Source organism: Xenopus tropicalis, chromosome 8, assembly GCF_000004195.4.
Source record: "Xenopus tropicalis strain Nigerian chromosome 8, UCB_Xtro_10.0, whole genome shotgun sequence".
In the NCBI taxonomy this organism is placed as follows: Eukaryota; Metazoa; Chordata; class Amphibia; order Anura; family Pipidae; genus Xenopus; species Xenopus tropicalis.
This window is the reverse complement of record NC_030684.2, coordinates 105,296,083-105,313,622: the sequence shown is the minus strand read 5'-3', so window position 1 is coordinate 105,313,622 and position 17,540 is coordinate 105,296,083. Positions and strand designations below refer to the sequence as shown.

Here is a 17,540-nt window from a genome sequence, read left to right as displayed (position 1 = left end):
ACTCTGTTGTCAAGGCACCTTTGTCAGCATGAAATGTTTAAAGTAAACCTGACTGTGACAACTTCCATTGAAGATATTTTTGCAATAACCGGTGATTAATTGGAGCAGAGTGAGAAGGAAAATTGGCAATCAGAATGACTGAGCGATTGATTTGCAAGAGTTAAACATAACAGCAGTCTGGTCAAGTGCCAAGTCCTGTCTGATTATATGAATAACAGCTCAGACGCCCTAATAGCGGGATTTATAGCATACTCATATACTACACCATAGCCAGTGAATAGCACAAAAAACTATTACACAGATTTTATTACGGGCAAACGCTGTTTACTATCAGCAAAATGTTGATTTTTAAACAATGTGTTTGTTTCCCACTCTTGTCTGAGCGGAATTTGTGATTACATTGGGTTCCCTGATATAAACTGTTCATTTCTGCACTCAAACTTGCCCATCACAGGCCTGCTGTTTCGGCATTTCCTTTTAAAGAGTAACTCTGCTAGAAATTGTGTTTAAAACCACAGCAAAGTTTTTTTGCTTGTGGTAAACAAACTTAAGGTGGCCATACGAGGGAAGATTCGCTTGTTTGGAGAGGTCACCAAGCGAGGGGATCTTTTCTCGATATGCCCACTCGAGCAGATCTTCTCCTGATATGCCGAGGGCCAAAAGATTGAATTAGAATGGCAGGCATAGGCCGATGCGGTCCCTGATCCGACAGAAAAATCAACCTGCCCAATCGAGATCTACCTGATTTCAGGCCAGATGTCGGCCGGGGAGGCCCATCGTTGGTGCCCATACATGGGCAGATATAGTACCGCCGCTCCCTATACGCAGAGTACGCACTCTGCGTAGGGCACCAACTCCCAGGGGGGCACCAAGCACCGCCGCTCCCTACGCAGAGTGCGCACTCTGTGCAAAAACATACCAAGCAAGTCTTCGCCAGCAGCTCCTTCTCTCTTATGCCGCGGCAACAGGTCCTTTTATAAGGTTGCGCCCGTGCGTATGACGTCACACGTCAGCGATGAGGCGCAACCTTATAGTAGTGCCTGTTGCCGCGGCATAAGAGAGAAGGAGCCGCCGACATCACTGGTCTGTTGGGGGTACTTTCTGTGGGGGCAATTGGGGGCTTTGTGTGTGCGGGCTGGCTACTGTCTATGGGGGGTACTGTGTATGATGAGGCAATTGGGGGTACTTATTTTTGGGGGCACTGTTTATGGGGGCAATTGGGGGTACTTTGTATGGGGGCACTGTGTGTGGGGGCTACTGTCTATGGGGGTACTGTGTATGAGGCAATTGGGGGCACTTTGTGTGGGGGCTACTGTCTATGGGGGGTACTGTTTATGGGGGCAATTGAGGGTACTTTCTATGGGGGCACTGTGTGTGGGGGCTACTGTCTATGGGGGCACTGTTTATGGGGGCAATTGGGGGCACTGTTTACCGGGGCAATTGGGGGTACTTTGTATGGGGGCTACTGTCTATGGGGGGTACTGTGTATGAGGCAATTGGGGGCACTGTGTGTGGGGGCTACTGTCTATGGAGGGTACTGTTTACGGGGGCAATTGGGGGTACTGTTTACCGGGGCAATTGGGGGTACTTTGTATGGGGGCACTGTGTGTGGGGGCTACTGTCTATGAGGGGTACTGTGTATGAGGCAATTGGGGGCACTGTGTGTGGGGGCTACTGTCTATGGAGGGTACTGTTTATGGGGGCAATTGGGGGTACTGTTTACCGGGGCAATTGGGGGTACTTTGTATGGGGGCACTGTGTGTGGGGGCTACTGTCTATGGGGGGTACTGTGTATGAGGCAATTGGGGCACTTTGCGTGGGGGCTACTGTCTATGGGGGGTACTGTTTATGGGGGCAATTGGGGGTACTTTCTATGGGGGCACTGTGTGTGGGGTCTACTGTCTATGGGGGGTACTGTGTATGAGGCAATTGGGGGCACTTTGTGTGGGGGCTACTGTCTATGGGGGGTACTGTTTATGGGGGCAATTGGGGGCACTGTTTATGGGGGCAATTGGGGGTACTTTCTATTTTTACTTCCGTAATATTTGGGGGAGGGGGCACCAAAGTAAATTTCTGCTTAGGGCACCCATTTGGCCAGCAGCGGCCCTGGGCAGATAAGCTGCTAAATCAGTCTAAAGGGCCGATATAGGCAGCTGAAATAGGCCTGTGTATGGCTACTTTAACAGTTAGAACTGTAAGATTCTCTCCCAGAAAATGTTGTACTGACAGGTACATTAAGATACACTTATCCTGCACTGCATTTTTACTGCCATGTGTTTGGGAGTTATTATACATAAAATTGAAACTATATATACTATTATGATATATACTATTATGTGTCCAGGGGTCATTATAAATGGAATAGGCACAATATTTATCCTGCCATGTGTTATAAATGAAACTCGCACTACATTTATCCTGTAAGGTGTTCTTGGGGGTATTTTACATTAAATTGCCACTGCATTTAATCCCCATGGCATTGGCCCTGGGATAGTATGAAGAAATAAGTAGAAAGCAGGGGTCATTTACATTGCACAACAGAGTGTGTAAAGTCTGGAAATTTGACATTCATTGCACTTTGCATACTTTGTTCTTGAGTTGCTTTTTGCTGCCTCTTGTAACTTTGGGGGCACTGCCACCTGAAGCAAATTTCTCACCTCATGGCAGCAGCACCCCTGCCCCTAAGTGAACTAACACTTGCACCCCAGGGAAATGTAAATGACCCCTAATGCTGCTATAAACTAACAAAATCACCCTACTCCTGTACCCTTCTTAATAAATACACAAATGCATTAGCCCTTTATGCTCAAAAATCCAGGTAGGATAAGAATTAAGTCACATGTCCCTTGCCCCCCTTGAGGGGTCTGCCAGACTTGCATGGCCATATAAATTCCCTACATCAGGGAGAAAGCCTTATCCTGTGATTAGCATATGAGAATAGGCAAGCAGAAATAAAAACCCAACTCTATCTTTATAAGAAACATCATAAGAATACTGTATATATACTGTAAGTTTATATTTGGTTTAAAATATAATTAAAAAATAAGACTATAAAAAAGGAGATTAAACTAAATTAATAGATATTAAGTTGTAGAGCTCCTCTATTAAACCAAAGTGTCTACCATTTTTTAGGGATTTTTCACTTCAAGTTTTTGCAGATGGAAATATTGGTGGGCATCAGGCAGCTGATCCTTTTTTGATAATATAGTAATGACCCAGGGACTGGTTGTTTTTGGGGTCTCTACAGGGTTATTTAAGGAAAAGGTAAAACCTGACAGACATATATCTCAATATTCCATTTATATTTCATGTAGGCAACCTATACAAAGATGATCATTTATGCAGGGGTTAGTCCAAGTAAAGCTGACCATACACTGGCAGATTATATTTGCTGATTTGCCCCTTTAGAACAAGTCGGTAGCTTATCTGCGATGTATAGCCCTGATCTGATATCTGACAGGTTCGGACAGGTTTAAAAATCCTGTTAGGGTTGAAGACTGCATTGGCTAGCTGACAGACTCCACAAATGCCTATTATGATCTGATTGTTTGGCCCTTAGGCCAAATGATCAGATCAGCGTGATATCAGGTGACTATATTGGGTAATGGGATCTTATGGTCTATGAGCTATGTGTGTGCATACAAAAAAAAACACATGTCCAATCTGTCAATAAAAAACAAATAAACCACATTATATAGCACACATTAAAGGAGAACTAAATCCCAACTAAACAAGTAGGGTAAACATGTTGTACATTATGTTTTGGGCTTCTGTACCAGCCCAAGGCAACCACAGCTCTTTAGCAGGGAAGATCTGTGCCCCCAAAGATGCCCCAGTAGCTCCCCATCTTCTTTTCTGCTGTTTCACCGCACATGCTCTGTGCTGCTGTCACTTACCTGAATTTAGGAGCCAACTCACAATTTACTCTATATATAAAATATAAATGTCACAATATAAGGCTGATTAGTAAATAATACAGATTATTAGTACAATTTTCATTAGAATCAGCCCTGTAGCATCAAAAAATATATTCTCTGGTGAATGATACTTTCCATATATGGTGGTGTTATAAGAAATACCAGAGACTTTTGCTTTTTAATCACTGACAACTCTTCGCCTACGTATATCAAGCAAAACTTGAATGATTCCAGACAGATGAGCCTTTGGGCCTGCATACTAAATAATGCCTGTATCACATCCCTTTCCGAGTGTTTGAGATTTACATTCCTGATTAAATCCCCTGCTCTGACAGTTCCCGTTCCCTTTATCACATTTAGAAAAGGGCTTCGCCTCATTAGATTACATTTAGGAGATGTGCTTGCTGATGGGCATTTTAGTGGTCAAAGAGTTTGAGTGACATGATAGTTACAAGAAAGAGTTTTCGGAACATTCTTTCCTAAGCATTATCATGCAAATGATGTGTTCTCTTATTATGTAAATTAGTGAGATGGAGATCTAAGGAACGGTCACTTTTCGTGCAACTTCATTTGAGTGAGTTTTCATTTAGTGAATGGGGGAAAAAAGCACAAAACTGTGAGTTACAGCACAGCAGTGGTAGGACATTAGTAAACCTGCCTTTAAAAATGGTGTGTATCCCACCCCTCATTTCTGCATAATAAAGGTATGAGCCTACATTCCTCTCTCTCTCTCTGTGTATATGTATACATATATATGTTCTACTCTTACTCCTTCTCTCTCTCACTTATATATATATTTATATATAAAAGAGTCCACACGACAGCACCACACTCCAAAGATTGCTACCATGTAGCTGCCCCTGTGCACGGAATATCATATAGATACTGAATCAAACACATCCAGCACCAAGGTTCTTGTGGTTCAAATAAATATTAGTGTATTATAATTGCATGTACAACCGACTTTTCGGTCCCTTTTGAGACCTTTTTCATATATATATATAGTCTCCTCTATTTCGTTTTCTATCTATCTATCTATCAATACGTTCTCTTCCTGCACTTCTCTCTCTATATATATTGTCTCCTCTTCCTCCTTTTTACTCTCTCTCTCTTCTAAGACCATTGTCCTGATACATTTTTAAAATGACTTAAATAAAGAATCTTGATTTTTATTTTTAAAGGTTCCTGGAGTGCACCTGTTTTTTCCTGATTTTTTGCATAACCTTGCATAATCTGGTAGCACCCAGGTCATTTGGTCTGTTGGTGTGCTGAAAACCTATGGATTGTATATATATATATATATATATATATATATATATATATACTCCTCTTCCTCCTTTTTACTCTCCCTCTCTCTCTCTCTTCATATTATATATATATATATATATTCTCTTTTTTTTCCTCTCTCTGTCTTTCTATATATATACCTTTTCCTTTCCCTCCTCCTCTTTTTTTTCTTTCTATATATATATAGAAAACAAGAGAGAAAGAGACCTAAAACACTGTCACAATTTTTATTTGCAACAATTTGCAACAGGGAGACAAAGAGTCCTGTGCATAAAGCGAAACTGTAGTAAAATCTACTAATTTGTTATTCACTATTTACACAGCTCCAAAAAGTTTCAAGATGGAGGAAAGTCAGGTATATGTAATGGAAATGTTGTTAAATAGTTGGGAAATAGAAATGTCAACATGCCATTATGTTGATTAGGAATAAACTAAATCTGTAACTTTTGGAGTGGGCCAACTACAGAAGATTAAGTCAAATACAAAACTTAATCACAACCTTGTATTTCTGATTAAAATTTGAGAAAAATAAAATAATTCCTGCAACAATGTACAAAAAATGATCCTGCTCAGTTGTCCAAACAAAATTACCTTAACCGCACAGCCGAATGTTTGATTCCTTCACTGCACAGTTGGGGTGCTTACCCCATTAAATTAGACCACCTTAGATCTAAGCTAATGCTCCAGATAAGCCACTCAGTGACTTTTCTAGCACCCTGACAGGTTTAGGTGGAAGTTTTTTCATTTCAATTTTTTTTATTTGCTAAATTTCAAAAATTTTAGTTTAAGACATGTGAACTTGAATATATTTGAAATTGAGGGTTTTTTGGTGCTGATTTTCTTGAAAAATGCAATTTCAAAATGTATTAGATTTGCCACTATGGATACAGCTGAACTTGTAAAAAGAGCTGGGATTCATGTGAATTCTAATCCAAATTATGGATTTGCTACCTCCTTATTTCCAGTGGCATCAGAGACAAGTAAGACCAGACTAAAGGTGGACATACCTTACATGTAAAAAAGAGGTGGCCGAAATCAGGCTGATAATTGAACCTTAATTGCCTCCATTGCAGGCCATCAAGAAAACCAAATGGTAAATCAAATCTGCCCAATAATATCTGGCCAATTTTTGTCCAGCTATTGGTCGGGCAGAAGAAAAGTTCATTCAGCACTGTATTTGCCATATAAGAAAATTGATTGCAGCTCCCCTAATGAAATCCACAATCCTGGTGCAATAACTTCTATACAAAAGTGCACACGTGCCCACAAATTAAAAAACACAAGATAAAGTGCAAACCTGCAAATGAAGGTTCCTAAATACAGGTGATGGAATCTTCTCAATAGCAGGATCTCCTACTCACCAGATGCTCAGTAAATCAAAGGCAAACATAATACGCATGACAGTCAGTCTTCTGTATGTGCTCCAAATGTATTTGCTATAGAGAGACATGCTAAATAGTGTAATACAATTGAAGTCTTTGAAGTAAAATAAACAAAAGGGATACTCATAAAACAAATGGCAATAACTGCATTGTACAATGATAATAAGGCCAATGAGCTGCTGACTCAGAAGAGACAGTCAGATACTTTTTTAGCCCATGTATGACTGCCTATAGAATAAGTTGTTTTAAAGTAGCATTGACCATCCAACCAGTGACTGCTGAAGATTGTTACATTACGCCACCCCTGGAGAGACAAATATTTTGCTAACAATGAGGTTCTGACAAAATTCATACACAGAGCCATTTAGTGTTGCCAACTTTGTCAGTGGCTAAAACCAAACAAGGGGGCAGGGCAGATGGCTTTGGTAATGCTGGGGGCAGTGTCAGACTGGCCCACAGGGATACCAGGAAAACTCCCGGTGGGCCCAGATGTCAGGGGGGCCCTCATGCTTCTAACCATTTGGCCTAGTTCATGGTCATTCCTTATTTTTCTATATTAACAAAGAGACTAAAGAATAGAATATAGTATGTAAAGATAAAAAACTAGGAAAATATAGAGGTTGAGTGAGGAGTGGAGTAGAAGTAGTTTGGAGAGTGGGCCCATGGTCTAAGGTTTTCTGGTGGGCCCCTGGCCCCCCAGTCCGACACTGGCTGGAGATGCATATGATGACATCATGGTGCCGGGCAGGGTCATTACATCATTTAGAGGCAATTGACTGGATGTATGTCCAGGTTTTGTTAATGTTGATAGAAAAAATTAGGTGAATGTCTTAATAAGTAAATGTTTTTTTATTTATTGGTGCTTTTAAATCTGTCTCATCCAATGTATGGTGTAATTTTTGGAAAGCTGAATAAATAAAATAAAGTTAAAAAATAAAAATAAAGACCAAACTGTTTAGGTCAAAACCAAATAGGTGGCAACCCTAGAGCTGTTTAACAAATGGGCAAAAGGGGCATTTGCCCAGGGCCCACCCTCAGACTTTTCATCTGCAACTTAAGCATCCCATTGAAATGGCAGATCCCTCATTTTAAACCACAGGGAGTTCATAACACTTGTAGATGATCTCTACATTAGTTCAGGGAGGTACAGCTGGACTTCAGTTCAACCTTGGTAAACACAGACAATTCCTTTATTGCCTGCCTTATTATATTCTAGCTCACCTGCTTGAGGGTAGTACTATCAGAAATATGTTGGGATGGACGCAGGGGCCCTCCAGTGAGATCTGGGCCCAACTGGCACATCATCGGATACAGCTACCTTATTGGTGCATATCATTGGTAGAGAAGTAGTGAATACTGCAGAGGATTAAATGATTTGATAGTAGAGAGGCCTAATTTGTAATAGAAGGTGGGTGAGCTGGGGCCTTGTTATTCAGAGAACAGTGCTGGTTTATTACCTGCCCTCTATAACCATACCCATGCACATTGTATCTGCTATATGGCACAGAGCAACAGTCTCAGACTTTTTTCCCAAACAGGCAGTTATGTACAGGATATTGCAAGGAATAAGGAGTGGGAAGGAAAGCTCCCTATTTACAATGTAATCATTTTTTTCTAATCCCTATTAACACAGTACAAACAACACCTTGTCAGTACCACTGTTTAACTTATAGGAATTGTTTACAATGTAATATCTTATTTTGAAACAATTTCGGATTTATCGTGGGATTTGTGTAAAACTAAACTCAGTGGAAAGGAGCCCGCAGTGCCACTATCCTGCCAGTAGAGGGCGCAGGGACACAGCAGAAAGCTGAGGGGCCAAGGCTCCCACGCCTCTTCCTGCAAGCTCCACTCCCAGGGCTGATTCCTTCTTATACTGCACATTTGTGTTTTTCAGGAAAAGGAGGCGGCATCTTTCCTCTATCGGGAGGGGTCTCCGACTTACGTCTCTGTTACCTGGCTGGCCGGCTGGAAGCAGTGCTGCAGCCCAGCTAATACAAAGCACTGCAGGAGCGGGCAGCGCTGGGGCTGTGTGGGTGGCACTGGGAGACTGGAGCGGTGCCCCTGCCATACAGCTCGGCAGGAAAGTGATGAAATGGATGGTTACTGGGAATAGGCGGCTGCATGTAATTGTGAGCTCTGGGGGTTACCTGCCTGGAAGCCGGGAGTGGAAGCTGCTTCTAATCGCGCTGTGTCGCTCCCTGCGGCTCTCATCCCATCTGTTGCTCCGGAGCCGGCTGGGCGCCTGGCACAGTGCAAGTTGGCTGAACCCCGGGACAGCTGGGCAGGGAGTAGGGTACCGGGGGTTACTCGCCTCAGCCTGACAGCAGCGATATTGGGGACCCCTGTCTCCCCTGGAATCCATGTTTTGAAACGGAGGGGACTCTGCTGCCGGTGCAGGTGAAGCACAGAGCCAGAGAATGGAGAGGCGGTGAGAAAGCAATGGTCAACCCCGGGCCCCCTGGCCTCATCGCGGGGCTCCTCCTGGCCGCCTTGTCCCTCAGCTCTGTAGGTAAGTAGCCCTCCTAGCCGGTGTCATTGCTACTATGGCCAGACTCCCAGGGGAGGGGGCAGTGCCCTCAGATATTGCCCTGGGCTTCACACTCCTGGCATCTGAGCATTAGCAGGGGGGAGCCATTGGTTAGGGGCCCTTACCTTACCTGCCATTAAGGGGGCTGATTGCAAGGGATATTCCAGTAGGGAAGCTTCCCTCAAGCTGCTGCTGGCACAGGGTTGGAATGATGGGTATAAGCTTGTTGTGCAATGAGTGTTTGCCTGCCAGCTGTGAGTGGCACAGGAGTGGTGAGAAAGACATGGTTCTCCATGCAGTCACTGGCATCAGGGGGATTATGCGGGGGGGGGGGGCAGACAAATAATTGGTATATCCACATAGGGGTGGTCAGAGTGATGGCAGAATAGGGTTTGCATGAAGGGAACTACTCATGGTATAGCTAACAGGTGGTATATGTGGCTCAGGAATGGTGAGGGTGACAAAGTTTTTTTTTTTATACAAAGCATCACTAATTAAGGCCCAGTTCCCAACCTTTGGGGAAGATAATCTATTTCACAAAAACACTTTGAAAATGCACATCAGCAAGGACCTGTTTGGCCCCTCTATAACTTTGGAACCCCCAGTAGCCTAAAAAACCCAAGATTTTGACTAGAATGTCGGGTCTCATTCTTTCCGTCTTTAGACTTGTGGTAAATTTCCTTTTTTTGCTTCCCACTAAGTTTACAGTTGCAGTGTTCATCTGGGTAGGGGTCTCCAATGTGCAGCCCTTGACCTGTCAAACAGCAGCTGATACAATTTGACAGATTATGTTGGTAGAATTATAATTCAACAAATAAAGTGTGCAGGTTGGAAATGTCTGTACCAGAGCATTTTCCATGGTGCTGGTTTTCCTATAATGGCATTGGAGAAGTTTCGTAATGGTTAAACAAGTTGGCAAAATATAGTAGTAGGGTAAAACTGTACCATGTTACACAGTGTCAGTGGCAAAATCCAGTATTTCTGGGTCAGCTAGAAAGATCCAGGTACAATAAGGATAGATAGAAATTATTGAGTGCCCTTGGCTCTTAATGGGGAGCTTTAGAATTGGGGTAGGCAGGTTGGCCATAACTATGGCAGATGACTTTTAGGGCGATTACTGCTGCTGTTCTTGGCAGCTAAAAGTTCTATCATACAAGAACAAATTGCATTTTCATGAACACCAAGGAAAACAAATTCCGTATCATAATGACCTGATATATAAAGGCCAAAGGTCTGCCTCTTCCGCCTCCATATAGAACAGTAGTTTTTCAACCTTTGGCCTACCTCCTGTAGTTAAACAAAACCAGGCCGGGTCATTTTGGGAGTTGTAGTACAACAAGATCATGAAGGGTATTGTTTTTGCAGTGCTGGTTAAGCATGTATGGCTGCTAACCTCTATTTATTCCTGGAAAGTGTCGTGGGAATGAAGGAATACAGATTTTCTTTCCATGGTGCTAAATGCTAGGGGTTTCACATTGCTTTAAAGGGTTGTTAAGGAAGGTCCAGGTTTTTCTATGAGAATAAAATTAACTGGAATGTTGTACTGTTAGACGTTCAGTGCTAGAATAGCATAACCCAGGCAATATTAACACAGGCGGCTGCAGAATTAAACTTCCTAGGCTGCCCTTCCATAAGCTACCCATTTATTGTTTTCAAATCCATCACCCCTTGGTCCTGGAATAACCACTTCTGCTATGATGGTATTTGGTACACAGGCCTGTGGGAAGCTCTTGTTTATGCTAAGCAAAAGGCAGAATCTATATAAACTAGTAATTGTCTATGTGGTCATCTCTACTGAGTTCTTGCTTATTGTTTCTGTGCCTTACCAACATCTTGTGCTCACTTCATGGCTGCACCAATTAGTAGGTAGGTGTTTGTTGAGCTCTCTACTTATGTCTCTATCTTGTAGGTGGGTTTCAGGTGTAACAAAGGGTGACCCCATGTGCAGCTGCATTCGGCCAAGAGTCGTCCTTTTTCATCAGGATTTGGATTCAGCCAAATTCATGGTCCTGGCTGAACTGAATCAGAATCCTTAAAATCGTGTGCCTTTTTGTAACATAAACATGGAATTTGCAAAGCACAGATACAGATTTGGTTCGTTATCCGGCCAAATCTTTCACTAAGGATTCGGTGTTCGGTGGAATCCTAAAATAATGGATTCGGTGCATCCCTAGTAGTTATTGAACTTTTTTAAAAATCACAACTGATATTTATGTATCGTGGTCTTCTTTATGTACATTACTACACAGAGCAGGTCTTCTCTGAGACTGTGATATGTTGCCTGTAAAATCCAGCAGGTACCACTTGCAGCCTGTGGTGATCCCTTTGTGAGCAATCAGCTTGGTTATATGGCAGAAGTAAATGATGTCCTGGCTGCTTATGGCTTTACTAGCCCTCGCATAGTTCACATTGCCCAGTTATGTTATGATGCATCTAACTAGTTAGGAGTACATGAGACTCTAATCGACCCCAACTTGCGACTTAAACTGACTGTTCCTGCTGGACCACAGCTTCAGTGCAGCAATTCTTGGATTAAATCGAATCGCATAGGAGTTAGGGAATGACCTTGCTGCTAAATTGGATGAACGTCAATAAAAAATGTATTTTACTTATTTTATTATACTAGTACAGCCCCCACTCACTCCCAACACCGGGTGAGTAGATGCTGAACTGAAAGATAGTTGGTTTGGCTTTGGGAGGCCAGAGTGGCCTGGATATCATAACAAATATAAGTAACCTTTCTATCTTGTTTAATGACAAAATAACCACCCCTCCAGAGACTATTAATGGAATCCCAAGCAGTATGGTAGTTCCCACACATTAAACATAAGCTGCTAATAGTGCACTATAACGTATTATTACCTCCAGTGTATAAAGAAGTGTGCAGTAAGCATTACTTATAAGCTTTGTGTTCTCCTTTCAAGCACATTTGTAGCACATATTCTGTGCTCACCTCCCAAGGTAATGGAGGCAGCTGTAAGACGCTGGCAAACAGCTGCACGCTGTGGCGGCTGATCTCATTTGTTCAGTCCACCCACAGCACTAATACATGAATATAAGGCTCGCGGTGCCTAGGATCTTAGTCTTTTGTGTCTGTAGAATTGTAAGGAGTTACTGTGCAGCATGAGCCGATGGCAGAGACCCAGTTAAAGTAAAAACGTCAGCACTTGGCTTAATGCACTTTTTGCACCCACATAAGCTTCTCTTTATTAGAAGGTGGCTTGGTGTTCTGCTGAATGTAGAACACTTTTTCGATTTCCTGGTTAACTCAAGCAGAGGGGTTTTATCTGTAATTTGCTTTTAAATAAATGAAAATATGTACATTTATATCTTCTATAACTCATAGAAGGGGCCTCAAAAGGTATTAAGCAAAGTGAATGGGTGGAACTGAATCACTGCCTCCAGGGTGTGTTTAGTTTTAATATCACAATTCACCTGAAAAGCTGGTGCACTGTTAGATCCTTGCTTTTAGCTGTCAATGCTTTGGTCCAAATTGGCATGATCCAGTTAATTGACATCTGGGCCAATGATTAGATCATATTGACCATTATTGATTGATCTAGACAATTTTTAGCCAGAAAACAGCTGGGCAGGCTGTTGGGAGAGCTCTGTACACTGGGGAATAAGCTGATGACTTCGTCTGGAGACGCCAACTGTTTTATGTAATAAAAGGCACTAAGTTTGCCCATGACCAATAAGATGTTTGCTTTTAAACAGGTGACCAGTAAATGCTACCTGCTGATTGGTTGCTATGGGTTACTGCTCCTTGGCAAATGTAGTGCCTTTTATTACATAACTCCCCAAGAGTTTTGTACATTCTGTTCAAGTGGAGGGGGTATTAATATGACCCATTGGGGGTTATGTAATAAAAGTCACTAAGTTTGCCCAGGGGCAGCAACTCATGAACCAATTCAGTGGGGAGAATTTAAAAGCACAGGTCTTATTGATTGCTATGGGTTACTGCTACTGGGCAAACTTTGCCTTGTATTAGATATGAGGGATTGTGTGCTAGGGCTCCTTTGATATTGCCACTCTGCATGTTGCTAGTAAACATGTAAAACACCATAGGGGAACTGGAATTTGTAGAACTGACTGTGTCAGCACAAGGGAACTCACCCAATGGGCCTCAATTTCTGGTCAGACATAGCTTTGGTGTGCCATTATTTTTGTCCTGTGCATAGAAAAGTAAGCTGCCAACTTGGTCAGGAATAGTTATCTCTATTATGGACCTATGCATGGCCAGCTTTAGAAACCCCTTCATTTCAATCACTGGGTGTCATTTTTACTGTTTATATTCAAAAGTCATATGTCATTTTTTGGTTGAGAGTCATTACTTGAATAAGGAATCTTCAGCTGATTAGGGGATGTGGGTATTGTAGTTCTGCAGAAAGGTCATTGATTTTTTTAAAGCAAAGAATGCCTTGAAATAAATGTGTTATGTACAATTCTGTATGTGACTACAAAGGGAAGAAGCCTTTACCTAAGGGGGATGAGGAATTGACATAAATAAGGGATATCCAACCTGTTTTCCCCAGCTGCACAACCCCCAGCATTCCCAGACCTCTGAATTTTTGTTGTAGTTTAATTTCCCCCCTGCAGTTTTTATTTTTCTCCCCAATACATGTTCCTGTGTTTGTGCGCCCAGTAAGCTCTGACCAGGCAGCTGGATTACCAAGGAAACTTCCATGAACCCGTGCACCTACAGTACATTGTGATGTGTTTTCCTTGAGGACAGCATTGGAAAGAACGCATGTGGTGCTTATGATCTTTTATTTACCAGCAGCTAACATATTCTGTCACTCTGGAGCATAGTGACATTAATAAAACATTGCAGTGCGACATTAACATACACTGGTACAGCAGACAAAGGAGTGGCGGGTAGTGCAGTGATTCCTCACAGGGTGCGCCCCGACTGGCTTCACATAATGACCTCTAGCCTCTTCCCAGCGCTAATAAAGCAGCCACTGCTGAGGGTCATACTTATTATCATGGCTTGTGTGGTTTGAGGTTGGGTATCGCACAAAACAAATCAATATTTCAAAAGCAGTTACTCTCTTGGGCTATTTTAAGTTGTATATTCTCAGCAGTATTGGGTATAGAGAGGCTGGCAGTGTGCAGCAACATTTCCAATCCATGAGCTATGTGCTTCATATATTTGGTAACCCCTTGTTTCCCTGACGATTCTTCGTACCATGCTTGTGTTCCGTCTGACCTTAGAAGGATGCTTATGCATCAAGGGGAAGGGCTTGCCATATAGACGACATACAGTGGTGTGATATTCCTTATCACCGAACAGATCTGGTTATTTGCACGATATAGCAATAGGATTCCTTCCTATACAGTAGCTCGCTCTGTGATTTTAGTCCTGTGGCCCATTTCAGCCCTGTGATATCTGGAGGGCACTGTAGTTATGCAGTCATGCTATTTACAGTAAAACCCATATTCTAGACACCACTAATACACTGCCATTACTAGCACTTTTAGGGCACTACATACCGTGCCAGCTTTATAGTCTTCTTTATTCAGACTGGGGCATCCTATACTAAAAATTGCCTGTCTCATTGTCCATTAATTCTGCACTTTTTGTTACACCAAAATTAATGCTGCTGCCATGTTTACTAAAGTGTAAGTTTTTTGGTACCAGTGTCGGCAATACTCTGCTTGCAGATTTGATGCCACTGCTGCCTGAATACCTTGTGCAGTGGCCCCACTTTTCCCACTTTATGGGTGATGCATGCTGCCAAATTTACAGTATTGGGGTATATGGCAGAGTTTTGCCATTAATATATAGGTATAAAGTCTGTTCCATACAAAATGCTTGGAAACGGAGGGCTGCCAGATATGTGTTTTTCTGTAATTTGGAGCTTCTTAAAGTTAATTTAATAAAAGCATTTTTCAATAGTTTTAAAAAAAAAAAAAACTAGGCCACATAACAAATCTATAAAAATCCAATAAAAACAAATAATTGTTTGTTTAAATAGGACTTTATGGGAAATTGCACTACTAAAATTCAGAACTTTGTGGTTAATGGGGTTCTGAGCTTGTACAGACTATTCTGCCTTTCTTAATAAATCAATTACAAGATACTACAATTCTGACCAGACTGTACATGCCATACTCAGATATGTGGCTGGGTATATTTAGAGTTATAACTTAATACAATCTAATAAAAAAAAAAGTCCTTGTGATTGTGTTCCCACGAGGAAATGCTTAGTCGTAGTCTTCCAAGCATGATCTCTATTTTACCCAGATAAGCTGTACCATAACAGTGTATACCTGGGCTGGATACCACGAAACATTATGATTGGTGGTGCCAATGGGGGGAGGATACCAACGTTGAATACCAGTGCTACTGCTGATGCTGATTCCATTGGTTGTCTCTGGGCAGGGCACACCCTGAACTAGTGCCCAAATGTTCTTTAGGATTAATACACGGGGAAATTAGCTGCCCATGGTTAAATCTTCGTTACTGTAGGTAACTAATGCTTTCTCATTGGCAATAAAGTGAATTGGCGGGAAGGAAAACATAAGCATTACTTCGATTTCCAAAGTCACTCATAAGGAAACGGTGACTTTGGAAAATGAAACAACGCTTATGTTTTCCCATTAGAGTTTTACTTTATTGCTTGGGAGATTAGCTGCCCGTGGTAGCGAAGATTTAACCATGGGCGGCTAATCTTTCCGTGTACCACCAGCCTTAGAAAGACTAGTTGTGTTACCACCACTGCGGCAGCATATTCATTTCTTTTTGTTTAAGAAATATGGCAACCCTATTACCCTGGTAAGTGTGTCTGTAAGATTCGGATTCGGGTACACGTTGGTGTTCTTTCTGCCAGCGAAGAAATACCCAGGCCAGACTGTGCCTCCTATCATTGACTATAATGGAAATCTACCTGATGCCACATGTTCTGGTGGAATCTGGGTTGTAAATGCTAAAGTGTGCCCAGTACCAGTAGTTTCAGGTAAAAAGTAGAAGTTATGGGCGATTAGCGTCTGGCAGAAAGAATTCCAACATGGCCTCAAATTTATATGATGAGGTGATGCATGCAAACTTTAAAAATGTCATGTGTGCCTTGAGCCTTAAGGGCAATGTCAGACACTGTATTTGCAAACCTTTAGAATCAGCCCTCCTTTTACTTGAATGGCAATCACCTGGACCTATGCAGGGCATTCATGGTTCAGGCCATTTTCACCTTGAAACCCTGACTTAATTTCCAATGGAAAAATCAATTGCTAATGATATGTACAATATATTCAATATTTTTTAAATAAAAAAAAAATCTTATTTGTGCTTGTATGTAGTACATATAAACATGCACTGTTTATTCTTCTCTTTCATGTGTGCATATGCTTATGTCCATACAGAAATGTATATGGAAAAGGATGGATGTGGGGTGTGTGTAATAGCTGTAGATGAAAGCTAAACTATGTGCAGCTATTATACTAGAGGGTTCACTGTGAAACAAGATCTAGGTAAAGCTTGTGATTGCTTTCTGAATAATAAAAGGTTCATTAAATTGTCAGTGTTCAAAGGTGCTGTGTTTGCTAAGATTTTGTGCATTTGAGCTTTTCTCGAGTAATTGGCTCATCAAAAGAGACCTGAGGTGAAACGCGTTCACCCCTGTATTGGGAAAAATACTTTGTGCCTGCTTAATGCTTTGACTAATTGTGCTATGGGACTGTGCTTATTAGCCGTAAAGCAGAAATTAAAGACACAGGCCCGTTCGAGTGTTTCTTTTTTTTTTAATTTGCTTGCAATGTAATTATTTTAGCAACAAAACATGTCATGTAGCTGAATTATTTACTGCTATATCAGCAGAAAGAATATTATTTTCTTTCAAACTAGTCTACAGATCTAGGAACCTGAATCCCACTACTGTAGGGTTGTTTTATTGCTTGTTATATATTAAAGTTACCAGATTGCTTGAAAATTCAGGGACACCTCAAATAAATTCAAGCTGCCAGGCTGCATTCATAAGTTGCAGTCAGTACTGCCCTTCTAGCTGGATGTGTCCCTGAATTTTCAAGTGATCTGGTAACCCTGTTATATGTCATTTCATCTCTCAGTGTGCCATTAAAGATACATGCAAACACATCTCCACCCTGTCTATGAAATTAGACTTACTGTCCAACTGAAGACCTATGGATGAAGACTGGATGTAGCGCTCCAGAGGGTTTTTATGGCCCCCAGTCTGGCCAAGGGCTCCATAGTCTACATTGTGTGACATCCAGCCCTAAGACACATTGTATGTAAGAAATAATCGGCGAGCTACATGTGATAGTTGGAGAGCACTTTACTAGACTATAGATACCTATTGTTTCTAATTTTCAGGAACAGTTAGGGCCTCAGCTTCTGTTCCTAATTTTTTGACCAGTTGCAAAGAAGCACTCATTGTTGGTGTATCCAGAAAGCAATGGCAGAAA

The 17,540-nt window shown here is 41.8% G+C and overlaps 1 protein-coding gene across 2 annotated transcripts in view; it reads left to right on the top strand.

The window, feature by feature from the left end:
* The first annotated feature begins 8,430 nt into the window (after window positions 1-8,430).
* Window positions 8,431-17,540, top strand: part of tyro3 (TYRO3 protein tyrosine kinase) — a 106,490-nt gene continuing 97,380 nt past the window's right edge. The window contains exon 1 of one of the 2 annotated variants that reach the window (XM_012968690.3): window positions 8,431-9,098. In XM_012968690.3, coding sequence (XP_012824144.1) covers window positions 9,029-9,098 — 70 coding nt within the window. In that variant the 5' untranslated portion in view covers window positions 8,431-9,028. 2 annotated transcript variants of the gene reach the window in all.